Source organism: Parus major, chromosome 2 (genome assembly GCF_001522545.3).
Source record: "Parus major isolate Abel chromosome 2, Parus_major1.1, whole genome shotgun sequence".
Classification (NCBI taxonomy): Eukaryota; Metazoa; Chordata; class Aves; order Passeriformes; family Paridae; genus Parus; species Parus major.
In genome coordinates, this window is record NC_031769.1 from 25,114,393 (window position 1) to 25,133,720 (window position 19,328).

Below are 19,328 nucleotides of genomic sequence, written 5' to 3' on the forward strand. Positions count from 1 at the left end.
AGCAGCTGAGTTTGATCAGCCATATCACTACAGTTTTGTTCTCAAACCCAAAGACATTTCATAACAAGGACACATTACTTTCCAACATCCTTGCACTAGAAACATGCCTTTGTTTGACAGTGCGTCAGTGTGTTCTTCCACTGGAAATCTTCCATATTGAAACTGAGTTCTCTACACCAGTAAAACATGCTTTAGATATTTACTCATAGCAGTGTAAACATAACATCCAGATATACATCTGTGTGTATCTAAATATGTATAAAGAGAGAGACAGAGAGAGAGAGAGGTGTATATGTGCACACTGAGCATATTTTGGGTAACCCTTACCTTCTCACAGGAACAGAAAAATATTGTGAAATCTGTGTATTTTTTTAATGTATCATCAGATGCATTTGATTACTGAAACATTTTTGTCCCGAATGGAAATAGTGTTTTTATAATTAACATCAAATACCTATAGAATTAACAAAGATATATCCCAAATATTAGATTCTGGAGAGTCAGCAGAAATTCTTATTAAAGGCAGACAGGAAGGAGTTTTCCTATACCATAAAGTGATAGAGAGATGGCAAAAAATTTTCTGTTTTTCACAAGAATAGAACAAAGAGCCTATGGAGATTCAGCAAACAAAGGAAAAAGAGGAAAGAAAATAAGGAGTTTTTCATGTCCTCGCATTAAAATGTGTATTAGCTTTGTGATTACTGATAACAACTAATACAGTGCCAAATTGAAAACAGATCAGAAACAAAGGTCTAAAGAGTCATGACTCTTAACCATGTAGAGATCTCTGTCTAAGAAAGTCTGGAAACAGGATAAGTCAGAACCTATAAAAGGGAGTTATACAATAAGGAAAAAACAAAGAGCATAATAAAGTATGTTTTTATGCTGTAAAACACCTCAGTGAAAAAAGGAAGAGCCTTCTGTAGAATAAAACCAGAAACAATGGAACACAAATATAAAAATGGAAGACATTGAAGATGTAATCAAAATAAGTCCTGAACAAAATAAATTCTGAAGGAATCTGCTTTTCTGGTAAAGCTTGTATGAAGTAATTCCACAACGGACCAAAGAAAGAGTCTCCTCTGAATCTTTTTGCAAACAACATACATTTTCTTAAATTTGATTGTTGATTGGGACTGTCACTGTTTTCCAATGAAGACCTATTTGCCACTGAATTCCCTCATGGTTTTACTATCTACACCCAAAATCACAGTATGGAGAGGCACCTTTTCTAACCAAACCAAAATATTGCCTCTTTTACTGAATCACTGGTGGTTGACCACTTAGAGTTGGAGACCTGAGCACAATACTCTTGATTAAGGGAAATATTCAATCATATGCTCAATTTTAAGCAAACTGATTTAAGGAAAACAAGAGTAACTTGGGTTGTTCTCCACTGGAGCCTCCAGTTTAAATAAATTTTTCCATGCATATAGGACAAGGCAATTTAACAATTGAGTGCTCAGAATATGTTGTCATGTTTGTGTTTCTCCTTTTAAGGGGAGAAGTTGTGGCTGGAACTGGGTGAGTAAAAACCCAATTATGTGGGGTTCATTTATATTCCTAGATTCTGGTTTAACTTATTTTGCCAAAGTAGATCTCTGTTACTGCCTTTTACAAGTGTAACACAGAGGAAGCTACAGATCTAAGTAAATCAATAAGATGTGGCAGAGATAAGCCTTTTTTCTCCAGGTTAAATATATTTTTAATGACAAGAACAATAGGAGAGCAATTGGGTGCAAACAATACTGAAAACACAGCAAATTAAGTAAATATTGCTATCTTATAAATATTAAAATTAAGTGTTAAATTAGTATTTGCAGGAGTTCACTGATCTAGTGGCAAAGATGGAAAGAATACAATTAATTTCTTTAAGAAAGAGTTTCAGAAGAAACTGAACAGATATCACATTAACCCGGATTACCTTGTCTCCTTGTATGCTGATACCAGGGGGGCCAGGTGGACCAGGCAAGCCTTTACGTCCCATAATACCCTATAAGAGTCAGTAAGGCAAAAAAGGATTAGGAGGTAAACACTCTGGAAATAATCCCAAAGTCACTGCAAGTAAAAAAATAAAACCATGTCAAAGACTCTAGTTCTGATTGTTCCTTGGTTCATCGTTTCTCACTGTGGGTCTTAGTAATTATCCTTGGCAAATTCTCAGGAAAGCAAAGGAACAATTAACCTGAAAATAATGAAAGAATAAAATTTACTCATGACACAGAGTGGTATTTCCCTCATTTTTTCCCACACAGAAGACAACACAAACCATGTCTACAGAACAGCTTTGTGCAATTACAAAAGGGAGGCACAACGGCAGAGGCACAAAGGACCAGAGCAATAAAACCTAATGTAAGTAAATCTGCCAGGCCTTTTAGCTAGTTTTTGGGTACTATGGGCATATGCCAAGCCCCTGTGGTGCCACAGCCTCTAGGAGCACCAGTCATTCAGAAAATCCTAAGTGGGAAGGGACAAGAGAAAAGCCAAAGCAACACATGCTGATTTGTATCAGTACAGTCAAAGTCAGGCAGAGCCCCTGTGTTTGCAGGCAGGCTAATCTAACATTTCAAAGTGACAAAGAGAAGTATATCCTCTTGATTACATCACAACTAAACGGTTGATATTCCTTTTATAAAATCTGTTTTTAATTGGAAAAGTTTTCAAAATTTGATTGAGCTTCATAAAAGTTTCTGTCAAGCTCAGGTTGGACTTTCGTTTACTCTCTTATAATAAATAATCACTGTGCTCCAGTATAGTAAGTGGAAATCATTCAGTGGTATGTATATTACCTAGATGTATATGTTGAATATTTAGGCAGAAGTACAAGAAAACTTGGTCATCATGAAATACAAATTTATAATTCTAAATATTTAACTTCTAGATACTAGTGAGGTTTGAAAAGTCATCATTATTATCTCTGCAGAAAAAAAAAATTGTCACAAGTTTCCATAAAATCTCTTGTGAAAAATACTGTTTATATATGTATATGTATAAATATACATCAAGGGTGGGTCATCTCAACCACAAAGCCTTCTCTTTGCCAGGCTAAACAATCCCAACTCTCTCAGCCTTTCCTCATAGAACAGGGACTACATCCACATCCAGACTTATCTTTAAATCATGTGTCCCCACGATTTACCAAGGTACTGAAATTGTTGCAGCTTTCAGGAAGCAAGTTAAAATCAGACACATCCTGAAAAAGTATTCATGCCCTGTCCTTTACTGCGTATTTGGAGTTGGTAATAGAAATATTTCTTCGTTCAGATATTAGTTTATACAAAATGGCACTGGTGAGTTCTGTTCCTCTCTGCTATTATGCAAAAAGTTACAAAGGTGTATCTATCTTTAAACTAACAGAAAGTGAGAGAAATATACACAATGTTTCTTCTCACTGGCTTTGTAAAAAGAATTGATGGATCAACCTGTAATAAAGAAATCCAGGAAAGTACTGGATTTCTTTTCTTATCAGTATGTCTCTTTTTAACTACAAATCACTTTAGTGGAGGGAGGAAAAATTGCCCAGATGTTGCATGCTGGTTGCTTATAGAATTAACTTTTTGTTTTCATATTTCTTTCCTAATGGCTTTAATAACAAAATCAATTGGATTTAATTTGATTGAGCAAAAATTGCAAACATAAAACTCATATTTAACATATTTTCCAGCATGAAATAATATCTTGGAAACAGAATAGATACAAGCAGAAGAAATGCATCATTTAAGTAATTTACCAGCTTGATAGCTCTGCTCAATCTCCAGATGTAATCTTATAAAGCTTAGCTGCAAACGCAATTTGCATCCCATTAGTACTATTCCTAATCCAGTTGGTAGAAATGTATGGTTAGTGACTATGTTTACATGCTTGATTTCTCCTGAAGCTGCTCCAAGGTAAATCAACAACTGTTGAAGATCATTTGGAGTCTGAGAGATCAGAGTCTGGCTGCCAGCATCACAAAAGAGCACAAAAACCTTCAACGTCTCATCATACCAACCTTGGGACCCATGCTTCCCCTTCCTGGAGGCCCTGGTGGCCCAGGATAACCTCTAATTCCTTGGTCTCCCTGAAAATAGTCACAGAAACATCAGTCAACACCCAATTAATGTTAAAATGTTACATATTCCATCCATGTACAAAGCAGTGAAATGGCTGAGTTTAAGAAACAAGCCAAACAAATGCTACATAAATAAACACCTGCTTTATAGATAGGTATTAAAAAAAAACCAAAAAAAACCCACAAAAACCCAAACAGCTCAAAATACAGGCTCCCACATAATTTAAGCTCTAGCTGAAGAACATTATTTCCCAACAGAGTTAGAACTCTACTTTGCAGGCTTATCAGCTGAAAAAAAAAAAAGAAAAAGGCAAACCCCTTTGGAAACACCACCATTTTTCCATCACATTTTGCAGGCACACACCAGGATGGACAGGGAGCTTACTAGCGGAACCGTGACCATGATCCTCTTTACTGACACAGTGCTTTGCTCTAACACTAGAGACATTTAATTTCCAGAACTGTCAAATTTAGGCATTTATGAAAACTAAATGAATTTTAGTAGCATCAATATAGATGAATAAAAAGAACAGCACCCATTTTTTAAAAAAATCCTCAACATTTACCTTGATTTCAGAAGGAAATTAGGCTTAAGTGATGTATTCTGCCTGTGCTTCTGCTTGTTTGTGTTGGTTCTCTTTTTCCTTTCCAGTATATTTTGAATTCATTAGTTGATTTCAGCCAACTTGATCAGAAATGTACAGGCCTTGACCATATTAATTTTCAACAGTTTTGGTGGTTGTAGGTTGGGTAATGGAGAGACATTCAATTTTTACTTCTAGTGAAGAACAAAGAAAACCCAGAGGGGACTCATCCCTTAACTACCAGGCAGAGAAAAGGCAGCAGCTATCTGGCCAGGGGAAAATGAGTGTAACAGCACCTGGTACTGCCCCTTGTGTTGCAGACAAACCAAGCAAAGGAGATCGGGAACATTATGAACTTAGTCTAACCCTTTGCAAAAAAACTAATGTCAGGGAACATTAGTGATAGGAAGAATTCCCAGGGACAGACAAGGCAGTTTTGTTTTCCTCAGAATGTGGTTGTACAAATGAGAGAATAGGCACACATTCAGTACATGATTACTAAAAAAGTACCATCTATTCCTTGAAAAGAAAAAAGAAGTCTATAACTGATAAGTTAGAGATGCTGAGTATTTTGAATTGTGTTTAGCTGGATATTCCTAAACCTATTCCTATGCAGACAAGTGCAAGTAAAGAAATACACTGAGAAGCTGTTGATCATCCAATATATTAAAAACAGAGCAGAAGAAATTGTATTTCTTGACAAAAGTAATAGAAATCAGTATAAAAACTCTTAACTGTTCTTATTTTTGCACTTGGAAAAGGCTGTGCCTGCAGAGGGAGCATTCGATCTAGGAGAGAGGTGCAAGTATAAATCACAAATCACAGATGTCATTTGAGTTGTGGTAGATGAAACAAAATGACATATGATTGAAAACAAAAATCAAACAGAATTTTCTACTGATCTACTTTACATTCTGAGAATGTATGCAGTCATTGCAGTGACTGCTTTTAGGTTCAGTCCCAAGAAGGAAATTCCCAAAGGTTCAGTTTCTAGAAAGACATCACTCCAATCTGCATTTTTAAACCTATGTCTATGATGTTCTCATGTTAAGTCCCAACATATGTGCTAATTATGCAAACATACTAGGGCCCAAACTATGCTCAAGTTTGAGGGATTTGGAGAGGTGGAAACTCTGATTACAAAGGGTAAGGCTTAAACTGAGTTCATAATGCTTTCCTTCCTGATGTAACATTTAGCTTTTGAATATCATTTCCTTTTTCATACAAAGCACTGGAGACTGGCCAGTTTGAGTCAGGACATAGGCATGGTATATGGATGCTCTTACCTTTAAATTGCTGTGCCAGGGTGATTGGATAAAACTAAGTGCCATGTTCAGTCAGGAGGAAATTTTTCCCTCAGATGACCTAAGGCTTTTGTATCAGACCTTCCTTGCCAATGCAAAGAGCCAAGACATTGGCAATGTATCCATCTTCCTATCTAGTACCTTCTATTATCAAAGGAATATTTATTAATTCTCAATGTCCCCACAAACCACAATCTTAAGCTGTAGGATAACTCTTCATGAAGAGAAGCTGTGCAGAGCAGCCAAAGATTTCCCCGTCCAAGCTTCCCTCTGAAATCTGCCACAAATGCTAGAGATAAGAGATACAGATATTGCATTAAAAGGTACTTTTTAAGGAGATCGTGGAATGCTGTAAAACAGCCTGTGAGCTGACGTGATGGAAACTGAATGGGAGGTTACCAAATATAAATGTTTCCTTATGGCCAGTACACCTACAACCTGCTCTTAGACCAGTCCTGACCAAAAACAGCCTAAGGGTGACTTGAAGTCATCTGCCTCTTCCTCCCATGGGTAACACAGTCTTCCACAGGGTCGTTGCAGGTGAAAGGATTGAATTTTAGCCTCACATGCTTAGTTAATACCAGATGTCTCATTGAAAAGCTCTTTTGTAGAGCTTTATAGTAATCCTCACAGTTTCTGCATTTCTTGGTTTAAAGAAAAAGACTTTTATTTTGCTTTATGAGTTGTGAAGTAGAGCAGTTCTTTTTCCTGAGGTGTCATACTAAACTGTCCTTCAGGGAATTCATTTCAAAAACGATTAATACTGTTCTTTGATGAAGTCTAATTTATTTCCTGTACTGTGCTTATAGACGAGCTTCACACCATCAGCAAAACAGTGAACTAGAAAAACACCACTGAAGCAAGAAATAAAGAGCTGAGTCAAGACACAGTAAAGTGTGCGATTCCAATGTCTAATCTGTACCTTTTTTTTCAATAAGAAAAAAACATTAAATGCCCTAATGGTCAACTGAAACATAAATCTTGGATTTTCCAATATATATACTTCATTTACCATGAAGTATGTGTATTTGATACTGAAACATACAGCAGACACTGCAATACTCTCTTTAGTGAGAGTTAATGGATATAACAGTATATGTAAGAACAACGTTATTAAAAAAAGGTATTGCATCTCTACTTTCCACATTTTAGTTCAAATAGGCAAGCCCCAAGCTGCAGAAGTTGTTTATACTGCAACTGGATACAGCCCAAATGTTCATGCACTAGGGACTATGCTAAGGATTTTAATAATCTTTCTGCTATCCAGTTACTTGCTTTATTTCTAGTACTGTGCTCTTGCTCTCAAATGTCTGTAACTCACCCCCTAGTTGGCAACAGTGCTTTTAAATCAAATTTTTATTATATTCTGACATTATGTGCTTCTGTTTTAATGCTACAGAAAATAGGGCTCTGCCAGGACTGAATGCATCCCACATGTTCCAATTTTGTTTTCATGTGAATTTGACCTCTGATACATAAAATTCCTGTCTAGCAGTGTGCACATATGTGAGCCATTTCTGAAAGCAGAGAGAACAGAGCTTTGATTCAGATGAGTGGAACATTCCTATATAATGATCCTCAAAGGAATTTCAAATTAACTAGTGTGTAAATTTATGAGCCTCTTTTATCAAATAAATGTTCTTTTTTTATATGCAGAGATTGTTGCTGTTCTTACTTTTTTTTTTAGATTTTTTTTTGGTGGGAGTCATAACAGGTAGCCAACACATTTACATTTATTTTGAAAAAAACCAGAATATTTTCTATTTTGTGAACTAATTTCTGGGGGAATTGTTGCAATTAAAATGAATTCTTTTTCCTTGTGGCACCTTTGCTACCAAAACATTATGCAAAGATTAAAAAATCAGAATATAATATGGGCAAACAGAAGCAAAAAAATCAGGGAATAAGAAGAGATATTTATATCTTTTGTTTCTTTCTTTCCAGTGCATTCTTTACTATGTCTGGTGTGGATAAAGAGAAGTAAATCAGACATGTTATATCTTGTTAGATAATGCTTGCTTTGGTGCACCACTCACACACTGTGAAAACTACAGCTGCTCACTCTTTATAGAACAACAAATCAAACAAATTTCACTGAACATGGCTAACACACCAATCTAGGGACATCATCAAAAAGAAGCCTACCTATTTTAAGGTAAGAAATAAAAATTAAATTTTTTACCAGATGTTTTTAACTCTTGAATTTTTTATTATCTGACAGAGTGTTAGATAAGCATTACTCTGAGCAGGCAGGTTTGGTGGGCAGTATCACACTGTAACACAAATGAAACATGTAGATCCATGAAAACTTTTCATACAAAATTTGGTGTAAGCATGATTTGCCCTAATTGTGTTGCATTACTTGCAAAGGCAGCTACTCTGCAGGGCTCTGTTTTACAACAGCTTGGACCTTAGATTCAAACCACCTAATTCTGACAATTTTTGTGACAACGGAGATGACTTGATGGAAATAAGATACTTTTAATTTACATAGCAACCCTGATCTGACCTGGAATTGTCAGGAAACACGAGAATAGTCAGAACAATTTATCAGTTTGGTTTTGCCTATGATAAGAGAATCTATTACTAGACATTTCATGTACTATTATATTAAATATAATTAAATAATTAGAACCTCACATCCTGGTCTCAGCTATTTCACATTTGCTTAGTCAAATCTCAGTCACAGTAACAGGCCTTTTTGCCAAATTTATTAATAATTTATTATTATTTATTATTTATTGATAATATTTATTATTAATTTATAATATCCACTATCCACAACACAGATCCCCTCACAAAAAGATGCTACCAATAAACCCCTTTTACTAGCACCATGAATATAATTCACCCCACACATCTTGATGAACTGTGATATTTTTTATGCTCTTCATGGAGATGGGACCAACAAACAAGAATTTGATGTCTTTATAAAGGAATATGAACAACTCTCTTCAGCTGTCAATAATTAACATAGAGCCAAAAATGGAAACTCTAAGTACTACAGAATCATAGAATCACCAGTGTTGGAAGAGAACTCTAAGTTCATCAAGTCTGAATGTCAACCTGGCAGTACCACAGTAACCCCTAAACCATTGAACAACATCATGCAGTGCCAGATCCAGACACCTCTTAAACACCTCTAGGAATGGTGACTCCACCACCTCCCTGGAAAAACTATTCCAATGCTTGACCACCCTACCAGTGAAATTTTTTTTTCTAATATCTAATCTGAATCTCCCTGTCTCAGCTTAAGGCCATATAGCAGCTAATTTATGATGTAATTAAATATATACCCTATTTTATCACAAGACTTACAGTGACTTAAGAATTACTGATAAAAAGACTAGATGCCATGTTCACTACAAAAACTGGGCATAAATACTTTTAATTTACACCTTTTACCCCTTCATCCCCAATACATCTAATGATTCCATATTTTGCTTCCACCATACTTGATCTGGGTTGGAACTTTTCTGATAATTATACAGCTGAAGAGTTGCTTGTCCTAGCAATTACATTAATTCATGGCTGTAAGAACAGAATGGACTTGTGACCCACTTTTCAATCTCTGATACTAAACAGGCACCATGATTTTCCTAAGAACATTTCTGCATAGTTGTATATTTGTGGTACCTTTCAGAAACACAGACACAAACACTGATTGTAAAACTTCCAGTTCTGAGAAATTTCACTGCAATTATTCTAGTGGTTTTCTTTCCCTTAAAAAACAAGTATTTCTTTCCATTTTGGATTTAAGCAAAATTTATTGATATTACTCCCCTCTATTTCCATTGAAGTTGTGATGTATATTTTTGGACTTCTTATTTCTTCAACCATGACATCATAGTTGGAGATCATATTTTTGACAATGTGACTTTCCAATTCCTTTTCTTTAGGAAACACTACTTTCCAGAGTTATTCATTTAGGAAGCAAGGAACAATTCAGACACAACAATGCTCCTAGACATCCTGCAGTCGTAAGTTAAATCTTTCTCAATATCTGACTTGATAATTTCATACAAGATTCTAGGATTTTAATGAAATGTTCTTCTGTAGTATCAAAAAACATGTATTGTAAGAGCACATTGTATCAAGTCTGATATTTCTATTTGGAAATATACAGATTACTGTGGTAATTCTAAAGTCAAGTCATTCTAAGAATGTATGTCCTTCAATTTTTCCTTTATTGTGGATGTTTTTGAAAGGTTATTGCAGTTTATTTTAAACTTGAATTCTCCTGTTCAGAGAACTGAAGTTGAAATTTCTGTTTGGGAAAAAACTTGTTTGGGCAATATTTATTTTGCTTCCTCCTGCAACAGGTTGCCTTTTTCTTATTTCACATATGCAATGAAGAAATCATCAATAAAACCACTCTGGGATATATTAAAGCAATTTGTTGTATGATTCCAGTCTTAAGTCTCTTTTTCTGACTTTTTATTACATAGCAATTATTATTTTATAACATTACAATTACTATGTGACTTTTTAGGTGAGTTACATACTGCTCATAATTTTATAAGACTTTAGCTATTTTGTTTCTTATGAAAAACCATGGAAGTGTTTCAGTGTTGTACTTCTAATCCCTTTATCAGTTTTTTTGTTTGCTTGGGATTTTTTGTGAGTTTTGGCTCTAAACAAATACTAATTTGTATAGAGGCAAAACTCACAAAATTTATGTAATTTTAGATAAAAGTTTATACTCTTCTAATAAGAATCCAACTTAAAAGATATCTCAGTAGCTCCATGTAACCCTTAACTCATTTTTTGGCCTCATCCCTCATAGAGGGATTCTCTGCCAGCGAAAGGAAGGGCATAATTACTAGGCAATACTGTGCTTGTGTTGGATCCTGACTTCCACCAGCATCTAGAAACATCCTGGGCTTTGGATATATGGAAAACCTGCAGATTTCCATCCAGTCTGAGGATAAAGCTAGAACTAGTTTCTGTCACATCAGAAAAGTCTATCACAAGCTTTTCTTCTAACAGAAATGAAAAGTAGGAGATGAGAAATGCAACATCCTGTCATATATTTGACATTCTTATCCAACACATTTTTTGGAAGGTGTCTACCTTGTTTACAAGTCAGGGGCATTGTTTTACTATTGGACAAATACCTTTGGTCCAGCATCTCCCACGCCTTTTGGTCCTGCTGGTCCTTCAGGGCCTGCTGGTCCTGGAGGTCCCTGATACAGCAGAGGAATAAAGCATGTCAGTAGTTGTCCAAAGGTATTTTTGCTCCTCAACAAAGAAGATAAACTCTTCACATTTCTGATGTGTACTGAGCAACAGCCATGCTCAGTCTCAGGTGGTCACCTAAAAAGACTCAGATTGGTGGAAAAAAGTACAGCTCTTGACTTAAGAACATTGTTTTCAGTTCAGAGCAAACAGTGAGAAAGCAGACATTGCTCCATGATTCATGTGCTGCAAGCATTAGACAGCTGCAATTCCAGAGCTAACCCACCTAAATTTAGGGGTTAAGTAACCCTAACATACTTCTGTGTATTTGTGTTGGGTAGCCTGTTCTCCTGAACTCCCTGCTCAATTCATCCTCCCCTTCAGCTGCCTTTCATACTGTTGGAGGCATTCCCAGGCTCCCTTGCAGCATTCCTAGGGCAGAAGGCTTTGTCCCATCCTGCTACCTACTTAGCCACATAAATCTTGTCCATGTCTGACACTGCTTTATTAAGTTGGTCTTTCCAGCTCACGGGGCATGGGAAAGATGTTGCCATGAGACAGCACAGCAGAACCTTTGCACATTACACAGCATGAAATGTGTCAGGTACATGGCATTACACCGGGAATTCTGAGTGAATGCCTTATGTAACAATTCTCATCCCAAAGGATCTCCTCAGCATCAGTTTGAATGATAGGAAATTGGAGCTGAGTAGGAATTTGGAAGCACTCAGGTCCCACCTCAGTGCATTGGGGAGTGCTTGCAGGGTTGTAGTTTGAAATAAAGCTGGATTAGACACATAAAGAAAATAGTGCTAGTGGAAGTTTGACATATGGTGGTTGAAGGATGGTAACAGTATTTCCACTTTCTAGTGGAAAAGAGAGAGGCTGGTCAAACATGTCTGTGTGGTAGTGGATGACTGAAGTTTAGGATGATATGTCCTTGTGATGGAATGTGCCAGATGGAACATTCAGGTATTAATTCCCTCTGAAGCCAGCCATCAGAAAAGCAAGAAGTGAAAAATCTTCAAATAAGAGGATTTAACTTCCCAGTATGAAAAACAGCTGAAAATCCAAGGAACTGAAACTGCAAAATTTGGTCTAGCAGATGGTATTAGAAATCTTGATCAGAGAAGAGTAAAGAAAAGGGAGGGAGAAAAAAGAATTTAAAGCAGTGATTTTATTTAAACATGAGCAGCCATAAAGGTTTTTTTGGAATTAGATGGCATCCTTTTCATGACAATGAAACAAGAACCCTTTATATCCAGTTCCAATTGCTTGTAAACTGGTGCTGTGTCTAGGAAAGGGCTTCAAAATATCCATGAAGCATTTAAATTAGCTAAAGAATGATTAAATGCACTTAGTTAAACAACTAAATCTAAGCAACTAAATATCGAGTTATTACATAGTAATTTTTGTTTCATTTTGTTTTGTTTTTTGTTGAACACAAAATACAGAATTTAAATTGTACTTACAGCTTCACCTTTGTCACCTTTGTCACCTCTTTCTCCATGGGGTCCAGGTGGTCCAGGTACTCCTCGGTCTCCCTAAACACAAAATAGGAAGACAGAAATCATTCCACAACCTGGACTATCACAGTGTAAAGAATATTAACAAATATGTAAGGAAGCTATTTAAAATATTTTTTGAAATATAGAATAGCAGTTACTCTTGAAATTCATTTACAAAGTTCAGGAATTTCTGTGTGGTTTTTTATTGTGGTTTCAATTGAATTAAGATTTTAGAAGAATAAGAATTCTTATTAGGAAATTGTTAATTTCTGGATTTGTAGTTACAGAGAGAAATCTTCAGAGCATTGACTTTATATTCAGCCCATACAAAGTTAAATTTATTTTCAAAAACAAACTTTATCAGTTTGGAGGTTAGTTTGAGCAATGATAACTAAGTTCAGAAACATGATATGCCAGCCTTAAATTATATGTGGCACATTTTGTGCTTCCAGGTAACCACATTGGTTCTCTCATACAGTAAAGCAAAACTTCATTCTACAAGGGAAAGTAGGAAAAGAAAGAAATAAAACAGTTATAAGAAAATGATCTGTCTAAAATGCTCTCTTATCAAGAGATAATCACTCCTGTTCACCTTTCCACTGACTCCCACTAAAGGTTTGTGCAACTGCAAAACCTCAATGCTTCCTTTTAATGGCCAGACAAAACACAAATAGCAAACTTTTCCCCTTTCCTCACTCCAGGGAGAGTTTTCCTGACATTTCATGAGAAAAGTAACTGAGTTTGCAATAGACTGTTCACAGAATCCAGAAAGAAAATAAATTCCTTTGTTTCCTAAATGCATTTTCTCTCAGGGTACGCTGTTGTTCTGTACTGTAGATGCTCACATGACAGCACCTGCAATGGGAAATCCTCATTGATGCATGCAGGTCACACATCCACCTCCCTCCCAATGGTATGGGTATTGTGGCTCTACAGACAGAACCCTACACCCTTCACTTCATCCCACAGAACCAAGAAATGTTTTGCTCTACGAAAGAGCATTGTAGAGTGCTGTGAACAAGTCCTTGAGTGTTGTTAATGTGCATAGGTATAACATATCCTCAAGAATAATTACATACAAATATACAAATATTTCCCTGTCTACTCCAGTCAAAGGAAATAACAAGGAAAATGAAACTACAAGGGACAGAAAACTACTGTTTCATTGTGCATTGTGCCTGCAAATTTCTACAGTAATATACTTCAAGAAACCAAGAAGAGAGTCCAGTTAGCAGCTCAGACCTCAGCAGCTGGTCTGTCTGAATACAATGTCCATGTCTGGAAAACAAATCATCTTGTACTCCAGCTGGGTATACAACAAAAACAAACTTTAGGCCAAAAATTTCCTGTCCCATGAATGTCTCTACCATAGACACAAATAATCTATTCTTATTAACCGATTTATTCCTATCAGAAAAATGGAAGAGATGCTTTGTCCTAAAGATATACATCATAGGTTTAGGCTAGCAGGTAGGTAAATGAAGAATTATGAGGTAGACTCAATGTTCTGGTTAAGATGAAGCCCTGAAATTACTTTAGTTGAAATATGGATAGCAATGCAAGCAGGCCTCATGTCTAAGTACATTTTAAATATTAGGTCCTTCCTGTATGAATCACATCCATTCTTGAATCCAATGGGACAGTTTCACTGAGAGGCTTTAAACAGACCCTGACCACCAGATTCAAACTGTCACAGCTCTCAAAGATGTCTCTTCACATCTCCTGTTTTTCAAATGATGGAATTCTGATCCACCTCTGTAAAAATTTCAACAACCAGCATGCTTCTAGATCATAAATAGCTTTATAATGGGAAGTAAATTTCACCTCTTCCTGACTCTTAATATCCATAATTCTTAAACTGTGGATAAAATGAAAAGTGTTTTAGAAATGTTTGGTAACATTTTTATTTAACAAGAAAGGAAAATATGAATAACGGGTTCATATCTGTTTTTACTTCTAATCTCACTACAGTAAAAAACAGCCAAACAGATGTTTTAATTTAATCCTAGCAGGCCGCTGTAAATACCAAATAAATACATGTTAGCACTTTTCTTCTGTGAGAACTGGGATTTTGTCAAGTGTCTGTATTTGCTATTAGTAGCATAACTATAATGCTATAAATCTACTTTGGCCCAATCTACAGCCAAATCTTTTATCAGAAACAGTTCTCTAGTCCAGATTATTTTGTTAGGGCTTTTTAAACAGTCACACAAGAGATGGTGTGGAAGTAATTCTGTGATTACTGCTTCCCACAGTTTTGTGGTGTCTGGAAGAGAAAATCACAGTGACTGACTGTAAGTCAGTGCACTGGTAAGAAAGAAAATGCCCCTGATGCTACAGATAGTCTGCTAAATTAATTAATCTGCTTTTCCAGACTTTTCAGGACAAGTTCTAAAGTAGTTTTCCAAAGCAGTAATATAAAGACAGTTGCTTCTACATGCTTTCAAAACAACAACATCAAAATGTATATAAACATAAATCTTTCATCCATTATCATTATAAAGAAAATAAAACAGCTGTCATAATCAAAACCTAATTGATTAAGGACCTTACTGGACAGTTAAGTCATGTTCATCACTTATTTTTACAAGAGTAATAAAGTAATTTCTAGATTATAGACAAAAGAAATTTAGAGTTTTCCAAAATCAGAAATATAAGTTACTGAATTGTTCAATGTGCTATTCAGCATCCTATAGTAGGGGTACTGATAGAACTGTCAAGCCAGGAGTAAATGCCATTACTGGTATTCTTAAAATGTTATCATGCAAAAGCTATTGAATTAAGTGGTTATATTTTGAGCTACATTGTGTTAGGTAGACATAAACTAATTGGTTTCTGAATTTGGGTCTACTGTTTATATTTCCACAAAGTGAAATGATAGAATTGAGTGGAATATTTTATGTGCAGACATGGTTAATTGGAATGAAAAGAAAAAAAAAGATGTTTCTGAAGAAGGTTCCCAATTTCATTCTGGAAAGGAGATAATAAGAATGGTACCTTCCCCTGAAATACTCCCTTATCAGAAGTGGCATAAGTCTTAAATAAAGCTGCAACCCAAATCACAAGTGACAGACATTCAATATGATACAAAGTGTGTTAGGGGGGAAGAAGTGAATTTGAAGAACTGCCTTGCTAACAAAGATTTCCTACGGGAAGTTTGCAGGGTGAGGTATACTGGACTATTTTACAATTTATACATATTATTTATACATATATTTATACAATTTATATATATGTTATTTATACAATTTTGTGTTTCTTCTTTGTAAAGATAGTAAGTTTATTTTTAAAATAGACATAACCTGGAATGAGGAAAAAGTTGAAGAATTGATGAATTCCTTTACTTAAAAGGTTCAAGTGGTGTCTATATCTTCACAGGAGTTTTGCATATGTCTCATGCTTAGTTACTTTCTAGCTTTTGTCTAAAAATTCCTACCGTTGGTCCCATTATTGAATTTCCAGGAAGTCCATCATCTCCTGGTGGTCCCTTTTCTCCTGGATCCCCCTATCCAAAAAGAAACAAATTCAGAATTATATTAACTATATTCTGTTTTAATTTTGAAAGTTTTACAGAAAAGACCAAGTATTCAGTTCTTTCTTACAGTGACAATTTTTGAGCTAGGTAACATGAAATCACTGTTTCTAGAGGAAGATTTTACTACCTTGATTCTGACCTCTCTTACACTTCTACTTCTCTGCAGCAGTGTAAAAACCTTTGTTCTACCTTGACAAATAACTTGATGGCTTAAGTTTTCAGATGAAGGCCGAATGTCATCATTCACTTTGAGAAGCCAGATGTACCTGTGGCGCCTGCCTGCTTTTGCCCCACAAGCAGGCTGCATAACCTTGTTTCTGTCAGAGCACATAGAGAACAACAAGGAACTTCAAAGGCAAGTGCTGAGACAGAGTATGTTTAGAAAGCCTATGGATGCAATGGCACAGCACTGCAAAAGTGGAAGTTCCATGATCTGAAGTCTCAGCCAGAAACTTGAGTTTTCCACAAATATTATACAACACAACTCTTTGGTAACAGCTCTGTCAGTGGCATTCCTGAGAAACAATCAATCAGGCTTAGAATTCATCTTCTTTATATTAACCCTTCATGGAGCAAAATTTGGCTCCTTCTAGTGTTTAAACTTTGGCAAGAGATGTTTCACTTTACATGAATGAACTTACAAAAAAAATCTAAACTTGCAATGAAACATTTGCAATTTCTCAGTGAGAAGGACATGAAGTATTTCAGGGAAATACACTTAAATGCTCTAGGGAATGCAATTAAATAAAATAGGGAATGCAATTAAATGTTCTATCAAAACCACTAATCAGCTGTAACCATGACAAAGAAATATTAGAAAAAACAGCTTTCTATTGTTTCTGTCCCCATATTAGTAACAGCATAATGATTGTTAAGGGAAGCAAAACTCCAGTCCCCAAACGTGGGCATAGCTTAAAATAAATAAACTCTCAATGGACACAACCACGGCGACCCGGGGCTTAAGACCTCTAGCAATCACTCATCACCATCTCAGATCCTTAGAGATGTCCCAAAATGACCTCAGACTCCCAGACATAACTCCAAGCTTCCAGAAACATTCTCTACATTAGAAATGGATCATGTCTGCCTTCTTAGCTGCAGACGCCGGGATGTTTTAGGAGCAAAATTTGTAGTTATCATTGTACTTTCCACAGCTGATGAAGAAAAAAGACCTGTGTACCCTGTTATATTATTGATCAATTGTCCAAAACATAGTAGATGTTTTTTAAACAAAGAAGTTATGATGCAGCTGAAGAGAAAAAGTTGTATATATTTTCTAAAAATCAACTTGCATTTTATAATTACCTCAAATACTTGTTTTTTTTTCATCAGCTACTGCCTATATAAGCCCTGCTCTAAAATTTAGTGAAGAATTTCAAAAGACTCCAACAGGCTTCATTGGATTTTGGATAATGGCCCATCTGCTATGAAAGTTGTTTGAACGGTTCTGAACAGAATAAAATCATGGTGAAAAAGGCAAGGAAGTCTACAAACCTATTTTTCAGCATGAATTTATTAATGAAAAATCTTGACACCCTTACTTGTCTATTTAAAAATGTCACAGTAAATAGAAAAATGTGAAGAAGGGAAAGTGAGTTAATGAAACCTGTCCTCATACAAGTTGTGACTTTTAGCATGACACCTGTATTCTCCTCACATAAAGTTTGTCATGTTATTACGGTTTGAAACCAATATAAGAGATATACCTCACAATCTTTTTTTTTTTTTTCCTATGTGGTTACAATTTTATTCCAGATATACCCTGAGCATTTTGCATTTTTGTCTTTTTTTCTCCTCCATGCACAAGCAAGTCTAAAACACATCATATCCCTCTGTGATGTCCTATTGCCAGACTGATGAGCACATTGTATATGTAAAACCCTCCTGTACTTGTGGAGCAGAGCACATATATTTTTAAGGACGAAGAAAAATGGGATGAAATTTCTTCAGAATGATACGATACACATTAGTGATTCCCTTGCTTGAAAAACTAACACCAAAGGTGAAAAGTGTCAATTAAAGTTGAAGCTACTTGACATATTATAACAAGAATAACTTAAGTAACAAGAGTATTTTATTGTTTAAATAGCACTGAATTTTCAAATATTTTTAAAACCTTCAAAGTTAGCTCTTTTTTTTTGCTGAATCCATCCATTTTACTCAAGAGGACAAGTCCCACTTATTTCAGTGACATTTTTCCCATAGAGAAAATGACATGGATGTAGCCCTAACTATCTTATATATGACATTTCATTTCAAGTAGTACCTACAGGCCAGCTGTTCACTTGGAAGTGACATACAGACACTCATCTCAAAAAAAAATCAGCATATAGCACCCTAGAACTGTACATAAACATATTCTTGCAGGGGTTTAACACCATATTTTAAGATGGAAAAGGCATAGAAAATTTGGGAAAAAACAACTTCAAACTGATTATTTTCACAGGAGGGACAAAACCAAACCACAAATCCATTAAGTTGTTTCTTGGATTTTTTTAACAAATGGCTTCAGGAAGAAATAACTATGTACCAAGTTCATTATGCCATTAAAGGGCCTGGCCTCCAACACTGTATTAATTTTTAATACTTTTTAGTTCTTATTTCTGAAATTCAGTATTTTTGTTCCTACAACAAAGAATTTTAAGTTCTTTAAATCAGATGCTTTTAATTTTGACAGAAATGTATACACTAGAAATTTCCAGTCTCTGGTCTCTAGGAAATATGTATCAGATTGTCACCTTTGGTCCAGGAGGTCCCAAAACAGATGATCCAGCTACACCAGGGAGTCCTCTCTTTCCAGGATCACCCTGTTACAAAATGGTATAATGTAGACTTAACAGACAGTTTGACTTTCTGAACTAAAAATACCTGCAATAGAGATCTACCTGCAAAACAAGCAATACTGTGAAAAATACATAAGTCAAAACATAGTTCTTATGAAAGCTGGTCTAACTTTCATGTTTTAAATAACTACTGGCTGAACTGTGTATTTGACTTTTTTAGCTTTAGTTAATATTTTGTGTCTGGCTTGCAATCCAATGGAATAACAAGAACACATTATTCCAATTTCCTTCTAATTCATTCAGAGCAACAGTTACAAAATATTATAACAAAATTTTGATGATTCAAAGTAAAAATTTCCAAAATACTCTTGGATAGAATCCCTTG

The 19,328-nt window shown here is 35.5% G+C and overlaps 1 protein-coding gene across 2 annotated transcripts in view; it reads right to left on the reverse strand.

The window, feature by feature from the left end:
- The window catches only part of COL28A1 (collagen type XXVIII alpha 1 chain), a 66,382-nt gene that overhangs the window by 12,070 nt on the left and 34,984 nt on the right, over nt 1-19,328 (reverse strand). For both annotated transcript variants that reach the window (XM_015620162.1, XM_033511857.1), the window contains 6 exons: nt 18,899-18,967; nt 16,062-16,130; nt 12,590-12,661; nt 11,057-11,125; nt 3,992-4,060; nt 1,925-1,993 (listed from right to left, as the gene is read on the reverse strand). In XM_015620162.1, coding sequence (XP_015475648.1) covers nt 1,925-1,993; nt 3,992-4,060; nt 11,057-11,125; nt 12,590-12,661; nt 16,062-16,130; nt 18,899-18,967 — 417 coding nt within the window. The remainder of the gene's footprint in view (nt 1-1,924; nt 1,994-3,991; nt 4,061-11,056; nt 11,126-12,589; nt 12,662-16,061; nt 16,131-18,898; nt 18,968-19,328) is intronic.